We start from the raw sequence: 17,422 nt of genomic DNA, 5'->3' as shown, positions 1-17,422 counted from the left end.
CTTATAATAGGTCTATAATTGTTGATGTTATTTTTATCCCCTTTTTTGTGTAGAAGTATTATAGATGATGTTGTCCATTGGCAAGGGATTATCTCGTTTTGTAAGATTTCATTGAAGAGGTGTTTCAGAATTGGTATTAGGTGATTTCTATTTAGGATGAGGAACTCATTACTTATGCCATCCGATCCTGAAGCTTTTTCTGTTTTTTAAGTTTTCACAGCCTTTTCTATTTCTTCATATAGTATTTCTGGTACTTCGCTGCCTCCTGATAGTTGTGTGTGTAGATTTTCACTTGAATATAATTCTTTAAAAATTCAGTGGCTATTTATATTATTTCTGGGCGTCGCTTTTCGCATTTAAGATTTTTATTTATCAAGTTTGGTATCCAGTCTCGTTTTTCCAAAAGTATTTTAGCTGCTTTTTTAGTGCCTCCTGTTCTTTGTATGAACATTTCCAGCTGTCTCAGTCTGTATCTCTGACGGTCTTTTCTCATCTGTGTTTTAATTTTCTTGCTTATTTCGGCTATTTCTTTTCTTGTAGTTTTTGTCTTTTCAGGGTTAGATATAAGGTCGGCTCTATTTCTTATCAGTTCTTTAGTCTCGTTTGTTATCCATTTTTGCCTGTCGTTTTTGTTTTCAAGTTTACCTTTTTTATTGCTGTAGAGAAGTTCTTGGAATTTGTTGTATTTACTCTGTATGTCTAGATTCTTCGTTTTCTCAGTTAACTGCTCTAGCTTTTCTTTTAGTAGTTCTGTATTTTCTAGTACTACGCTGTTGGTTTGCTTTGCTTTAAAGGGTCTACTTTTTAGTGTGTTTACTTGTAACTTTGCTCTGATCATTATGTGGTTACTGTTAAAATTTATATTATTTAGAGCTCTGCAGTCTCGAAAGTGTTAACTTTTGTTTGTTAGTATAAAATCTATCTCGTTTTTGTGCTGGCCGTCAGGAGATAACTATGTCCATCTGTTGCTTTCCCGTCTTCTGTATAGAGTATTTAGTATTTTTAAGTTGTTTTCATATGCCAGTTGTATAAGTTTTTCCCCATTTCTTGTTCTTTTGCCTGAGCAGTATGGGCCCAGTATTGTTTGTTCTCCTTCCCCTTTTGCCCCTGTTCTTGCATTGAAATCACCCATTACTACTAAATTGTTGTGCGAGTGGTTGTTTATTGCCTGTTGCAGCGTGGAGTAGAAGGTGTCGATTTCTGCTCTGCTGGATTGTTCGGGAGTAGTTTTATATTAAGTATTACAATACGCTCCGAGACGCCAATGAACTCATCAATAAGTGGTTTAAATTCATTTTTTTATTAAGAATCCTGTTCCATAAAGACCTAGCGTTTCTCCTTTATAATAGAATATAAAATGGCCATGGTCCTCAATACTCTCGCCTAGGCGTCGAACTTCGCTCAGGCCCAGTATAGACCAATTTATATTTTCTAAGGCCAACATTAGTTCCGTTAGGCTCTCATTAGTCCTTAAGGTTAGCGTGTTGTAGGTTGCAATATGTATTATATCTTCTTTTTGATGTTGTTTCTTGTTTTTGTTGGTGTATAATTTATTTAAAGTTGGAGGGTTTTGGTCTCTTGCCCCCACGGTGACCAGCCGGCTTGGGGGACGTTTAGTGAAGTTGCTACAGATATTTGTTGATACATTGTTGGTTTTCCGGTTATTGTGGTTGTTGTAGGTAATTAGTTTTTTGGAGTGGTTTCGGTTGTTGGTTCGGTCCTTGGTCTTGACAAATAGTTCTTCATGCTGTTTCTATCTATTCGCTTTGGTTCTTCTCTTAAGTCACTTTCTTTTTGGCCAGTTTGCTGGTTTTTAGGTGAAAGAGAGTTATAACGTTTCCTATTTTTACGGTTATTTTCAGGTTTGTCTGTTATGACCAGTTTGTCGAAGCAAATATTAGCCTTTTTTCCCATTTTTATTTGTGCCTGTTATTGGCTTTTGAGCTCCTTTCTTTTTTTCAGCATATCTTTAGTGTAGTCCTCACTGATGTAAACATTTTTAGGGAAGAGTCTTTTGTTTAACCAAAGATAGATATAACTCCGTAATAGATGGATACAGTCTAAGGAAAAAACGTGCCTCGAAAATCACGAAAATTTGATTCTCGATCAGATGGCGCCACTACCTTTGGCCTACTCTCGTATAGAGGGCGTTGACGGTTTCGTTTGTTATTTAACAATTTTAACGCATATCAGTGAAGGAACATGGGTCAAAATCATAAAAATAATTAATGCAAATAAAAAAAAATCATTTATCCATAGTTAAATACATCTTTTAATACAGTTGCTCAAAAAGTGCTACTTTTCGTGGCTGTTTAGCGTGCGGAAAGTTGGTTTTCGCGAACTAGTGCTTTTTACTTCTACAATTTTTTTAAATTTTTACTTGTTCCAATTCATGACTACTTATTGATGAGTGTTAATATTAGTTTCCTTTAAACGTCGTAATCAACATAAAAACCTACTGTTAATGTAAGAATACGAAAAATATGCATATTTCATATTTTATTATTTACCTCTTCATCATTATAAGTATTAAACACGTTTATTTTTTAATGTTGAAAAACCGTTCTTAATAAGTTGTCTGAATGGAACGGAACGCCTGTCAAAGAAGAGGCGTATTTTCTTACTGCAAGAATGTTTTAAGTTTCCAAAGGCAACATTCGATATTGTTTTTATAAATATACGATACACAAATAATCATAAATAACGATATTTAGGTAATAATAGTACAATGTTTTAATATTTACAATTGTTTCTGTCTTATAGAACATGCATTGGAAAAAAACTTTCATTGAAGTGGGTTCAATAATAATAACAAAATCTATTCTAGTCGAATAAAAGCTAGAAAAACACTTCTTCATAATGTCAATGTCAATGATGTCGTACAGAATTAATAATTTAAAAGTTTCGAATAGGCTATTTGACTAATTTTTGAAAATGGTTTTAATTTATTGTTTATGACTTAATAATTACACTACATTGATATTTCCGTGAAATTTCCTGTATTAAATTTAAAAAAACAATGTTTGTTTATTTATTTTGAACGCGCCTTAAACGCTGTTTTTGCAAAGGGGCTAATCACGTGACACGTGTGACGTCACACGCGAGTAAACTCAGTCAATGACCTTAGTAAATCTTATGGTTTATGTGCATTGAATTTATTATTTCACTGTAAAATGGTATATAAATGGTGTATAGTGCCGCAATGTTTAAGTACGACTATAAAAAATCCAGATAAATTGTTTGTTTCCGTTCCAACGAATCCCAAAAAAAGAAAAATGTGGTTAAAACTAGCGCGAAGAGACCCAAAGAGCATTTAAGCGCATATAAATGTTTTTATGTGTGAAGACCACTTCAATGTAAGTAATATTTAACTGTAAATAAATATGGTAATTAAAGCAGCGGATTTTGTTATTTAACGAAACAAGATCTAGGTATTTAATGTATTACTACATAACCTCATAACATAGCTCTTTCAGCATTAGTAGGTAGTTAGTAGCATACTTTTTCTTTCAAACTAAAGTGCAGTATGGAGATATTATTCTCGTCATCGTATTCTATATATATATATATATATATATCGTCGTCGTATTCGTATCATCGAAATCGAAATGTTTTTACATTTCTAAGTTCCGCAGCATAGTAATCCGGATTATCTTTAAAGAAAAGTGTAACCATTAAGGCGTCTGTCTGGTAGGTTGCGCTATCAGCTTTCACATATTTCGGCTCCATTTTGAGATTCTTATGAATATTGTGCTACTAGATATACGGATAAATCGGAATATATCAGAAAACTGTGGAACAATAACTAAAATTAACTAAACACAAATAAAACAGTTAAAACACTCAAGGCAATCAAGAATGTTTACCCGCGTGTGACGTCATCCGAGCGTTGACCAATCACAGAGCGTTCACGTCCCTGATGAAATTTCAAAAAATATTAAATTTTCTTTCGTTTATTTTCCAAAAACTAAACATAATTTACATTCAAATATAGTGAAATATACTTTATTAGTTTATTATCTTTCATGATGACAGCAATTCGTTACATATTTTTAATGTTGTCAAATACCCTATTCCGTTCCTTACTTGTTGCTTTTCTTATTTTTTCGCAACTGTATTAAAAAACGTCGTTCGATACACGTGCGGAAATGTCATTACTTCACGAGCACCGAGTCTTGTGATATCTCGGTGCTCTAGGGGTAATGACATTCTTTCCGCACTAGCATCGAAATGTACTATTATCGTATTTTTATAAATCTTCATTTTTAGTTTTAAAGTGTGTCGATAGATGGCAGTGAATTTACTGGGGTTACAAAATTTACTATGACAGCACCGCTCTATAATATTATATCCTCTTTGAGCATACATACCAAAAATTGAAGTGGAGCACTCCACTATCCTGAGCCGAGCATATTTTCTGTTTTAAAGTTCAAAGTCACGGAACCGATTTTGTCAACCCCGACCCCACGTGGTCTTTGTGGTCCCTACCCCTAGAGTGTATATAAAAACACGGAAGCGCGGAGGGAGGGCAGTCCCCGCCCGCCGAGCGTTAGTGCCGCATTTTCTTACGTCAGGGCGGCGAGCCACCACGGAGTCCACCTCATTCCCCCCCTCTGCATTACAATCTTTGGCACTGTTATAACCTTAGATTATAACCATAAATAATTCAGAAAGTAGGCATCTCCGCGGGAGGAAAGTTGGAGCCCCCCCCCCCCCTCCCCCATTACCCTACACCACTGCCGCCCTTCTATTAAGGCGACTTATTTTAAGATTTTTACCCAGGCATAGCCTAGTGTGGAAGTCGTCGATAATTTGCATACTGTATTACAATTATTCTTGGTTAATATAGTATATTTCGATGCTAGTGCGGAAAGTATGTCATTACTTCACGAGTACCGAGATATACTACTACAGGGACGAGTGAAGAATGACATATCCACACGTGTTTCGAACGACATTTTTTAATACAGTTGCGAAAAAATAAGAAAAGCAACAAGTAAGGAATGGAGTTCGAAACTTTTATATTATTAATTCTGTGACACTGACTGTTGTAATTGTTATTATTATTGAACCCACTTCAATGAGTTTTTTTTTTCAAATGCATGTTCTATAAGACAGAAACAATTGTAAATATGAAAACATTGTACTATTATTACCTAAATATCGTTATTTACGATTATTTGTGTATCGTATATTTATAAAAAAAATATCGAATGTTGCCTTTGGAAACTTAAAACATTCTTGCAGTAAGAAAATACGCCTCTTCTTTGACAGGCGTTCCGTTCCATTCAGACAACTTATTAAGAACGGTTTTTCAACATTAAAAAATAAACGTGTTATAATACTTATAATGATGAAGAGGTAAGTAATAAAATATGAAATATGCATATTTTTCGTATTCTTACATTAACAGTAGGTTTTTATGTTGATTACGACGTTTAAAGGAAACTAATATTAACACTCATCAATAAGTAGTCATGAATTGGAACAAGTAAAAATTTTAAAAAATTGGAAAAGTAAAAAGCACTAGTTCGGGAAAACCAACTTTCCGCACGCTAAGCAGCCACGAAAAGTAGCACTTTTTGAGCAACTGTATTAAAAAATATTTTTTAGGGTTCCGTACCTCAAAAGGAAAAAACTGAACCCTTATAGAATCACTCGTGCGTCTGTCTGTCTGTTCGTCTGTCACAGCCTATTTTCTCCGAAACTACTGGACCAATTAAGTTGAAATTTGGTAGACATGTGTAAGTCTGTGACCCAAAGACGGACATGTAACGTAAATAAATGAATTTTAACTTTTGGGGGTAAATGAGAAATATTGAGTACATTTAGAAGTTATTCAAGAAAATAGGCAAAAAATTACCACCCCCCCCCCTTTATCTCCGAAACTACTGGATCAAAAATATTGAAAAAAATACACAAAATAGATCTTTACCTATAGATCACAGGAAAACCTATCAGAAATGTGCAGTCAAGCGTAAGTCAGACTTAATTACTTAAGTACTTAGTTTTTGATCCGACCCCTACGGGTTTTTGTAAAGACATTTCACATTAAAAAAATACATTGTTTAAATTGCGTAATGTACGGAACCCTTGGACTCGCACTTTGCCGGTTTTTTATGAATGTTTTAATTTTTGGATATTTTTCAATGAAATAAATAGTATCTTATCTTTATGATGGCTTAATTTATTTCAGGACTGTGCGGAATATCAATCTATGCTATACTGCTATGGACTACAAGCATAGAATGGTTGTATGTGAGCCAATCCTTGTTTGGATTATATATGGCTACTGAAGTCGCATATTACACATATATGTATGCAAAGGTAATTTGATTCTTGTAGTGACTGAATGAGTAACTATAGTAGCTTAGGTAGTTGATTGTTTATGATAGGTAATTTGACGTCAGTAGCACTGGAGTCAAATTTGCATAGGTACAGAAACAAATTAAAGAAATGCATGAAATGTTGCTGCGCAGGAGTTGATAATTACTTAACTAACCCTTGAACATTGACGTGCACTTTGTGCACAATAGATAATAAATCAATAGTGGTGTAGGTTGTCTAACTCTTCCGAGCCATGAGAGCCGAATACTCCTGAAGAAAGTGAAGAATTAAGACATAACAGTGCTACTAGGCCAGTGGTTTTTAAGGCCACTGGTATGTTTGCAGCGACATGTGAAAACGGGGCTAACATTCGTGTTTGTCGTAGGTGGAGACGTCGAAGTACGCGCGGGTGACGTCACTGGCGCGTGTGGCGGCGCTGTCCGGCCGCTTCCTGTCTGGCGTGACCGCGCAACTGCTCACGCACATGCACCTCTTGGACTTCCGAGACCTAAACTACATAACATTCTCTTGTAACTATCCTACCTTTTACTAAGCTAAGCTAAGTAGGTATACCTATATATTAATAGCTCTACTGGCGAAGAATCTGTTCAAATAAAAATAATTGACCAAGCGACCTCGAAGCTTTTCCGTTTCAGCATAGGCAAATTGCGATTTGCTAGTGATCCAGATTCCAGATTCGATCGTGAGTTCGAGCCTCGCACGAGACTGAATATTTCGACCGGAAGAAATAATACTGAAGCCTCCCTAGGTATTATTATTATGTATAGTGGGTCAAGCAAATCTTGTCAGTAGTAAAAGGCGGCAAATTTGAAAAATCGCGGGTTAGCAACACTGTGTTCGAATAATTCCAAAATCGCGTGTCATCTGTGTCTTATCTGTGGAATGTGGATCGCCATCTTGTTTGTTTACATTCTGATTCGTTTCTTTTTTAAGAGAATTTCTGTTGTTCCCATTAAATACCAATGTTTGTTATTGGTTGTTTGATTTCCTCTATGAGGCCTTTTAATAGTTCATTAGTGATGTTGTCATCGCCAGCAGATTTGTATCTCTTTTGGGAAAGAATAGCTTTCACTGTCTCGCTCACCAGTATGTGTGTAACATTTTCTTCAATCACATTTGTTTCCTCTGTTTCTCTACCCGGTAGCTTTTTTTCTTTACTATATAAGGTTTTGAAGAACTCGGTTGCTATTTGTGATATATGTGGTCTTGAGCTTGAACTAGTCTTTGGTCCTGCTTTATTAGTGTTGGTTAGGCTTGGTATCCAAGTCATGTGTTCTCGTAGTTTGTGAAGAGCTCTTTTAGTACCTCCTGTTTTTTCTATTTCTTCTTGTAATTTCTGAAGCCTCTTCTCTGATCTGTGTGTTTTAATACTTTGATTTATTTTTTTACTTAGTTGAGCTATTTTTGGTGATTTGATTTCCTGTCTTGAAATAGTTCTTTCCTTTGAATAATGAGATTTCTTTCTGGCTTCTTCTCCTATTTTATCCCTGTTTCTTTTGCCTGAGAGTGTCATATTTAGTTCTTGCAATGACAGTTCCATTTTGTTGTATTCATGTACGGTATCTTCTTTTTTGACCCCTTTCAGGTTCTTTATAAATTGGTTTTTTATGTCTTTAGGTATTGGCAACGGTATCTCCATGTTATTAGTTGTCAACTTTTTTCTCTTCTTTTTTGGATTCTTGCTGTAAATTGTACCTCTAAGTATTCGGTGGTCGGAGTTATAGTTGAAACTAGGTATTACCCCTACATTTTTAAATGAGCGGGGAGAGGTGGTAAGGATATAGTCAATTTCATTCTTGTAATCTCCGTTAAGTGATTGCCATGTCCATCGTTTACTTTGTTTCTTTTTGTAGAAGGTGTTCATTATAGCAGTGTTGTTTTCTTTTGCAAAAATGATGGTGTATTTTCCTACAATATTGGATCTTGTACTTGTTGGTATGTTTCCTATTTGGCTGTTATAATCTCCCATAATAATTTTATATTTGTGCGTCGCCGCCATTACACTTGATAGGTCTTGGTAGAATTTATCTTTAGCTTCTTCTGTAGCTGTTTCGGTTGGGCTATAGATTTGAATTATTGAACAAGCATTTTTGTAGAAGGTGTTCTTTATAGCAGTGTTGTTTTCTTTTGCAAAAATGATGGTGTATTTTCCTACAATATTGGATCTTGTACTTGTTGGTATCAGGGACCGGCCCGCTATCCCTTATCGGGGTTTTATAAGGGTATTGCATAAGGCTTAACTCACCATACCCTTTGCCAGACGAAACCCTTTGTTTTGCTTTTAAAAACCCTTATATAAAGCTACCACATTTGAGTACTCAGTAGCCCAAATACCCTTACAAAACCCTTATCATCCGCTCACCAACACCTTGCATATTGCTTGCGTTGAAGGCGCGCACTTTGTGGCGGCGTGCCTCCTGACAAAAGACTGTTAAGGACTTTTGTGAGCCGACTGAAAAAGCTCTCCTTCACCGACCGTCTAATACCCTCGTCCTCAATGCCCAAAGACTGTGACATACCAAGGTATTTATAGGTTTCTGAGTCAGAGATAGATCTGAAAGCTGAACGACATTGTCTCATAAAGTTGTAAATTTGTTGGATTTATAACCTTTCTCCGCTGTACATGTATAACCGCATATTCTTCGACATCAAACTCCATGTTGATGGCACTACTGAAGACTTCGGTAGTTTTCATTAGCTCCAATAAGTCTTTGCTATTTGGTGAAAGTAATTTGAGGTCATCCATACATGGATGAGACACACAGGGTGAGAATTGACTTCACCCTCTCTCCGAAGCCGAGCCGGCAACATAGTCCCAAATCCTTCAGCACCAGCAGGGTGCTGAAGGGATTCAGAGCTAGGCAGAACTACAGGGGACTCAAACTGCCGCCCTGAGAGATTCCTCGCTCAATCCTTATAAAATCCTGCGGGCCAGGGCGGTCATCGTTCATTTATTTAAGTAAAACAAATGTATTTTTCTCTCTTTACCTATGTTTTGCTTCTTTTTAATATACTAGCTGCGCTCCGCGGTATTACCCGCGGTTAAGAAGTAGCCTGTGTGTTAATCCAAAGTGTCTGCTACCTCCTTACCAAATTTTATCAATATTGGTCCAGCCACTTGAGCATGAAGAAGTAACAAACACAACACTCACAAACTTTCGTCTTTATAATATTAGTGTGATTTTTAATTATCTTCAATTTATAAATGAAGTCAGGTAACATTGTTAAAAATAAAGACAAATAATAATAGAAGATAAGATAAGATTTATTGTATTGTATAATATTAAGTGTGTAGAAAGGTGTTGACAATAAATAACACAGTTAAGAACCAACAGTTTATCCATCACGGACGTACAATATACGTTTGTTAATTAAATAATTTTATTTACAACCACCTCCAAAATTACATACCTAACTCAGTACATTTGAGCTTACGTTTGAAACAATTGCACCTGGAACTGCAAGATTTCACGCACTGACATCTTATTAATTCTAGAGCCATAAGACTTTGGGTCCACAGTGGCACCCAAGCTTCTTGACGCCCGCGCGCCGCCCGCAAAAATCAAGCCGGTACATGCATTAATTATTTTATTTTACATTGAAAATAGTTAAATGTATATACATATAATGTTTTTATAATCTGCATTAAATAGGCTTTTGGACAGTATTTTTATAAACCAAGTTTAGTACAAAAAATATAAAACTATTCGGGTTTGTTTGCATTGTGTCACTATTAAAAGTTTATTATTTTAAAGATTGCGCTACATTTTGCTACGGAACCCTAAAAAACTGGTATGGGGAATGAATTGGGCATCATCTAGTTACCTAAAAACGACACCAAACTTGACCGAAAGGTCCAAACTAATCCGTCAGAATTTTTTTTCTGAGCGCCGGGAGCTCTGTACTTTGACAACCAGACGCGGAGTTCAAGCTGGCTACCGGGCGTTTTGGGCTTAGGTGAATGTGTATAACATTCGTACCAAATGGCATTGCTGTACCCTAAAATGTATACCTCTCCATACAACCATGCCCCATAGCAAACGGACTAGGATGGTGACGTCGACGAGCACAGCCCGGCGCTGCGTTCGATCTATCAGCATGATGTCAGGCCATTTTCTGTGTGTCAGGCTTATTGGCTACAATAGTCCTGTCAGTGATGATAGACCGATCCCAATAGAGCGTGGCACGACCATTCTCGAGAACTGGCACAGGTATATAAATGTGACAATGTCGACCGTACCGTCCTTCAGGATATATTTCCGACAGTTGTTCGTCCGCAATTGCACAGGCAAAACCCTCGGTTTCTCCGAAGAGGTCCCCGAATCGTAACCAGTTCACCGACGCGAGCAGGTCTACATCGGGTCCCGTGAGGGCCTTGTATAACCGCCCGCGTAGCTGCTTATCCTTCCATACCGCCTTGCGGTCCGCAGTACTTTGTACCACAGGTTTGTGACAGTTCTCGTTTGCCAAGGAGAGCGGCGTGAGTTTCCTGTCTACTGCCACCACGTCACAATGTATCCCACACTCGTTGTTAAGGAAATAATTCCTGAGATTGCACACCTCAAGATCTTTGGCGTTTAGGAAGCCTCGGCCTCCACACTTCCGTGGGATGTACAAGCTCATAACTGACGAGCGTGGGTGTAACATACGGTGTGTGGTGAGCAGTAGCCGGATTATTATTAAGTAACATCAGTCTAACTTATTGCTTAAAAGCCACTTGTCCAATCTGTTTTTAAACACATTGACCGAAGGAGCAGTCACAACACTATTACATGTCTAGTCCCTGATACAAAAATAATGAGCGTAGATACTCTGGAGAGGCGTACATTTTAAAATGAATTATTTCTATCTTTTACATACCTACTTTACATTATAGTTACTATTTCAGCTCAGATACTGGCTACGGTATGGGCATTTTGGTTGCCACCCGTAGACTTCGGGATCTACTTCCACCGGCGCAACAACTTTCAGGAGAATCTCTACCCGCCTAAGGATCAGATTTCACCAAAAGCTAAGGTACTGTTATGATATAAAATAAATTTGGCCTTGACACTGGCAATTTTAAATACCTAACTTCCTTGAGATTTAGACATAAAGTTACGAGTCAGTCGCGTTCGGAGATCATTGTGGAGTAAAATATTTTGAGCAGTTTTCGACATGAAGACGCGAGTGCCCCGACTTATCCCTAATGCTTATACTGTAGGATTACATAACAAAAACCTCTAATAGGTATAATGCAAAATTAGGTAAAATCAAATAATTGTTATGTATGTTGTATTATAATTGTTAGGGATGTACCGATTAGTCGGGAAAGCCGACTAACTCAGTTGGCTTATGGTTTATAATCGAAGATGAGTATAATGTTTTCTTGTAATACCTATCAAAAAATATGCTGTAGTTTTTCATTATAAAATCTAGAAACCAATAGCTATTGTCTTTATTTTTATGTTTTTGAAAATAAAATTTCTTATTACTATAAATAACCCAACCCGCTATTTGGCGTCATTTGTATAGATCGTTTCATCAGAAATGATGGAGTTCTGAGGTAACCTACATACAAAAAAAATGCGGTTGAATTGATAACCTCCTCCTTTTTTGAAATCGGTTAAAAATCTACGCTTGTTGTTGGTGCATCTGGCCATGAATGCATACAGTAACTATAAGTGTAAGGCCTGAGTGGACGCTCGAAGCGGAGCGTTCGACGGGGCGTACAGCGTGGCGTCGCGTCGGGCTTACAAGTGATGTGAGCAACGTGCACTAAACCCGCTCCTATACGTTATTACGTTTGCATTTGTGCGTCGCCCCGCTGCACGGCTGCACGCCTAACTCGAGCGTCCACTCAGGCCCTACACTAATCAATTAGCAGAAGCAGTCGTTCACGGCGAACGTGTCAACGGCGGCGCGGCTGGTGTCGTTGCACGCGCGCTCCGCGTACTGGCGCCCGCGCGTGCTGGCCTGGTCGGCGCTGTACGCCGCCGCGCTCGCGCTCTTCACGCACGTGCAGTCCTACATGCAGTTGCTCTGGCAGCAGATCCAGCAGCACGACGAACACAAGGTTAGCTTCTCTTGGGGCTTATCTATACGTATCGTTGTTACCTACATTAAAAGGAAGTATCTAATATGTAATACCAAGTCCTAACGGAATGGAAGTTTCAATGGGATGGGACCGTCGACCGTGCACGACGACAGCGCCACACAGCGGTTGCATTGCAACTATAGGCCCGTATTTTGTCACAAATATTAAGCGAGAAGTAAGTAAATCGTAATAATTTCAGTGAAAACTACTGAACGGTTTTTTGCGGTTTTTACCTGTGCATATGTGATTCTTGAAGAAGGTTAAGGCGTATAATTTGTTAAGGTTGTGTTGTGTTGGGTTGAAATATGACGATATTAGCTAATAAAGTCAGAAAAAAATCACGCTGGCTAGCTTTAATCGAAAACGCTGCCCAATCCGTTTGAGATATAACAACACAATATATATCTATGGCTGAATTGTCTCTCTTTCATTGATCTACAAAAAAGTCTGCGATGGTGTATGTATTGTTTTTTTTTTAACTAGCATAATTTAGTGTCCCACTGCTGGGCAAAGGCCTCCCCTCGTTTCCTCCACTCGACCCTGTCGTTTGTAGTGTCCCGCCAATCCGGATAAAATGCGGCAGACATGCCCAGCCCAGTCCCACTTAAGCTTAGCGGTCTGGACACCTACATCTACAACTCGAGTTCTGGAGCGCAGTTCCGTGTTTCTTATTCTATCAGTTCTGCGAACACCTAGTATACTGCGCTCCATCGCTCGCTGGCAAACCTTGAGTTTGGACTTTAACGCCTCAGTTAATGACCATGTTTGAGCACCGTAGGTTAGGATAGGCAGGATACACATGTCGATGAGTTTGCGCTTGAGACACAGGGGAAGGTCGCCCTTCAATAGCGCCTTCATGGACCAGAAGCTCTTCCAGGCGTTGTCAATACGTCTATTGACCTCTATGGTTGGCCTGTTTTCGAAGGAGGCTATCTGGCCCAAGTAAATGTACTCATCAACATACTGTATATCCTGCCCATCTACCGTGACCCTGTGTTTTGCTCCATTGGTCATCAACTGAGTTTTCGCTCTGTTCATTGTGAGTCCAACCTCAAGGCTCGCTGTGCTGAGATCTTGTAGCATGTGTTGTAGTTTAGATGCCGTGTGGGAGAAAAGGACGATCATTATTGTTAGGATTAGGGCTCCAGGCAGGAAAGAAAAGCTAGTTTAAACACCAAAATACTATATTATTCTTTAAGTAAGACTACATCACAATGGCGTCTCATACAATCTAAAAAAAACACCTTCATATGTTTTCACATTGACAGGCAAATATCATAGACATCAAGTCTATACTCTTTATTCTTGTTGTTGACATTAACACCCTTCCTCAACAAAAGAAGCTAGGTACCGACAGCAGAGAAACTATAAACTGAAGGAATACTTTAGAAGTCCTTCAAACAAAAAACATCAGCAAAATATATAAACTAAAAGAACACTTTACCAGTCTGTGTTTAAGTTAAAAATTACCACTCACACCTATTTGAGAACACAGGTCTCTAAAAGTCACTTTTCCCAACGCTTTTGCAAACAGGTCAGCCAATTGTTGACTTGTTGGAATGTGTTCTAATAACAATAAACCTTCAGTCACCTTTTGTTTAACAAAGTGGTATTTTAAGTCTATATGTTTAAGTCTCTTTTTATCTACATTATTTGCAACATGAATAGCCGACTGATTATCAATGTATATTTTAAAATTTTGAATAAGCAGCCCTAACTCCAGAAGGAGGTTACGTATCCAGCACGCCTCCGTGACCCCCTTCCCCAAAGCTACGTATTCCGATTCGGTTGAAGAAAGGGAGACACATTGTTGTTTTGAACAACCCCATGATGCTGTGCAACCGAAAACCTTCATTACATATCCTGATGTAGACTTTCGGTCCGCCTTGTCTCCCGCCCAGTCAGCGTCCGTGTATCCCAACAGCGGTGCTTCTTCAGTAGCTTTGAAAATAAGTTTAGCATCCATGGTTCCTTTCAAGTATCTAAGAATTCTTTTCAGTGCTTTCCATAATCCAGAAGATCCCATCGACTGAAATCTTGAATGGTAGTTTAGAGCGAAACATATATCTGGCCTCGTGCCTAGCATTACCTATACATACATGAGACTTCCTATGAGTCCTCTGCATTTCCTTGTCATCTCATCATCATTTGATGGTTCCAAATTTAGTTCAAGACCCACTTCAATAGGTGTCGCTATGATGTTGCATTCTTCCATTTTGTACTTCTTTAAAATTTCTTCTATATATTGCTTTTGGTTTAACTCTATGGTGTCATTATTATTTATTATGTTTATTCCGAGATATTTCAGATTATTTTCACCGAGACTTTTCATTTCAAAACGTGTTTCCAGTGCCATTTTTAATTGGTTTATCTGCTCTGTATTTTTCCCTAAAATAAGAATATCATCCACATATATCAGTACATAAATTCTTTCTTTGCTCTTGTAGTACAGGCAACAATCCGCTTCACTTCTTAGAAACCCTTCCTTAATCATGAAATCATTGAATTTGTTGTTCCACATCTTCGGTGATCTCTTTAATCCGTATAGCGATCGTTGCAGTTTAAGCACTTTACTGCCTTCTGTCATTCCTTCAGGTCTTTTCAAATATACGTCCTCTTGTATGTCTCCATACAGAAAGGCACTCTTTACGTCCATCTGTAAAAGCTTCAGTTTATATTTGCATGCAACTGCAAGTAGGATTCTCAAAGTTGGTAGTCTAGCCACTGGTGCATAAATCTCTGTGTGATCGAATCTATCTTCTTGTTGAAAACCTCTAACCACCAGTCTCGCCTTATGTTGTTGCTTCCCATTTTCACCTTTCTTTATTTTAAAGACCCATTTGGTGTCAGTAGCCTTCTTTCCCGCTGGTAAAACAGTCTCTATCCAAGTGTCATTCTGTTCTAGAGCATCAAACTCTGCTTGTATGGCCCCATTCCACTTGTTTTTGTCACTTCCTTCTATAGCATTCTTATAAGTGAGTTGACCTTCTTCATTAACTGCTGTAAAACCCAAAACATAATCATCAAAACGCTTAGGCTGGGTTATCTGTCTAGTCCTAGTTCCTCGACCTATTGCATTATTTTTATGTCCTGCATCAGGTCCAATTTCTGTATTTTCATCTTCCACAATTTGGTTTTCATCTGGGGTTTCATATCTAGAAATATCATGTAACTCTTCAGCAGATGATGACTGTTTTTCTTGTTTTTCTTCGTCTTCACTTATGCACGCCTGGAAAATACAGTCACTCTTTGTTCCTTCTTTTATTGTCTTGCTCTTCTTCTTTTCGTCACACTCCTCTGTAACGTCTTTTATAAATGTAACATCTCTGTATCTATCAACTATAGTTGTATTAGGTTCCCAAATTCTATACCCCTTACTGTACTCTCCATATCCCACAAAAATACCATGCTTACTTTTTGCATCCCATTTAAGACGTTTCTGTTTTGGTATATGGATGTACACCTCTGAACCAAATTTATGCAATGTATTTATGTCGAATTCTTTGTTATACATCAGCTCGTATGGTGTCTTATTAGGTACCTTACTTGGTCCGGTCCGGTTGATCACATATGCAGCTGTACTCACTGCCTCAGCCCAAAGTTGTTTTCCTAGTAGAGCTTCCTGTAACATTGTCCTTCCTGCTTCTACTAAAGTACGCATTTCTCTTTCGGCCCGTGAATTTTGCTCTGGTGTGTAGCTGACAGATGTTTGATGAGTGATGCCATTCCTGTTAAACAAATCCATAACATCTTTATTCATAAACTCTGTTCCACGGTCACTCCTAACAGTTTTAATTTTATGTCTCGACTCATTTTCAAACTTTTAATGAGTGTTTCGATCCTCTCTTTTGTCTCTGACTTCTGTTTCAAAAAATATACAAAGCGATAGCTACTGTAGTCATCCTTACACAACAAGAAATATAGAGACCCACCTATGGACCTCTCTTCCATTGGTCCACACAAATCCATATGAATCAATTCCCCAGGGGCACTTGCCCGATTTGCGCTATTGCTGAATGGTAACCTATACTGCTTTCCTTTAATACAAGGTACACATTGCTCAGTCAACCCTTCAAGTTTTACATTATTTTTACTCAATACATCTTTTACCTGGGTATGATTCTGGTGAGCCAAGATACTATGCCATTCATTGACGCTTCTAGTGGTTGCCAAAGCTACTGTTTCATTAAACTCGAAATCCATTAAAAATAAATTTTCCTTGCGATATGAAGTGCATGTTACTTGGCCCCGTCTAGCAAACTTACATATCTTACTACCCGAAATCAACTTATACCCATTGTCAAAGGCACAAATTAATGAGAATAGGTTTACTTTAAGTTCTGGCACATACAACACATCTAACAATACTGAGTCTATATATTCACAGCAAAGATAGATATAACTCCGTAATAGATGGATACAGTCTAAGGAAAAAACGTGCCTCGAAAATCAAGAAAATTTGATTCTCGATCAGAGGGCGCTACTAGCTTTGGCCTACTGTCGTATAGATGGCGTTGACGGTTTCGTTTGTTATTTAACAATTTTAACGCATATCAGTGAAAGAACATGGGTCAAAATCTTAAAAGTAATTAATGCAAATAAAAAAAACCATTTGCCCATATTTAAATACATTTTATCGTATTTTTACAAATCTTCATTTTTAGTTTTAAAGTGTGTCGACAGATGGCAGTGAATTTACTGGGGTTACAAAATTTACTATGACAGTACCGCTCTAGTATAAGTTACTCTATGATTCACAGCCATTGTTTGCTTTCAGTTCTATAGAACCAACACCACATACCTTTATTTGGTTGCCGTCACCAACAGTAACCCATCTATTTACCACCTCTGTGAGTTTAGAGAAGAGCTTCCTGGATTTGCACATGTGCTTGCTGGCTCCCGAATCCATCACAAATGCACGTCCAGTCCAAGAGCTCTCCATGATGTAGGCATTAGGAGCCCTCGATACTCTTAAGTGTTGTCTTGCCCTGCAATCTT

At 37.9% G+C, this 17,422-nt stretch overlaps 2 protein-coding genes across 4 annotated transcripts in view; both read left to right on the top strand.

Moving 5' to 3' along the window:
* The window catches only part of LOC134754957 (small ribosomal subunit protein uS14m), a 306,550-nt gene that overhangs the window by 176,969 nt on the left and 112,159 nt on the right, over window positions 1-17,422 (top strand). The window lies entirely within an intron of this gene.
* Window positions 1-17,422, top strand: part of LOC134754887 (folate transporter 1-like) — a 48,601-nt gene that overhangs the window by 11,199 nt on the left and 19,980 nt on the right. For 2 of the 3 annotated variants that reach the window (XM_063691351.1, XM_063691348.1), the window contains exons 2-5: window positions 6,197-6,327; window positions 6,713-6,857; window positions 11,237-11,364; window positions 12,212-12,403. In XM_063691351.1, the coding sequence (XP_063547421.1) occupies window positions 6,197-6,327; window positions 6,713-6,857; window positions 11,237-11,364; window positions 12,212-12,403 (596 nt within the window). The remainder of the gene's footprint in view (window positions 1-6,196; window positions 6,328-6,712; window positions 6,858-11,236; window positions 11,365-12,211; window positions 12,404-17,422) is intronic. The other variant, XM_063691350.1, reaches the window with a different exon arrangement.

Source organism: Cydia strobilella, chromosome Z (assembly GCF_947568885.1).
Source record: "Cydia strobilella chromosome Z, ilCydStro3.1, whole genome shotgun sequence".
Lineage (NCBI taxonomy): Eukaryota > Metazoa > Arthropoda > Insecta > Lepidoptera > Tortricidae > Cydia > Cydia strobilella.
Note: the sequence above shows the minus strand (reverse complement) of the source record. Positions and strands in the feature narration are given on the sequence as shown.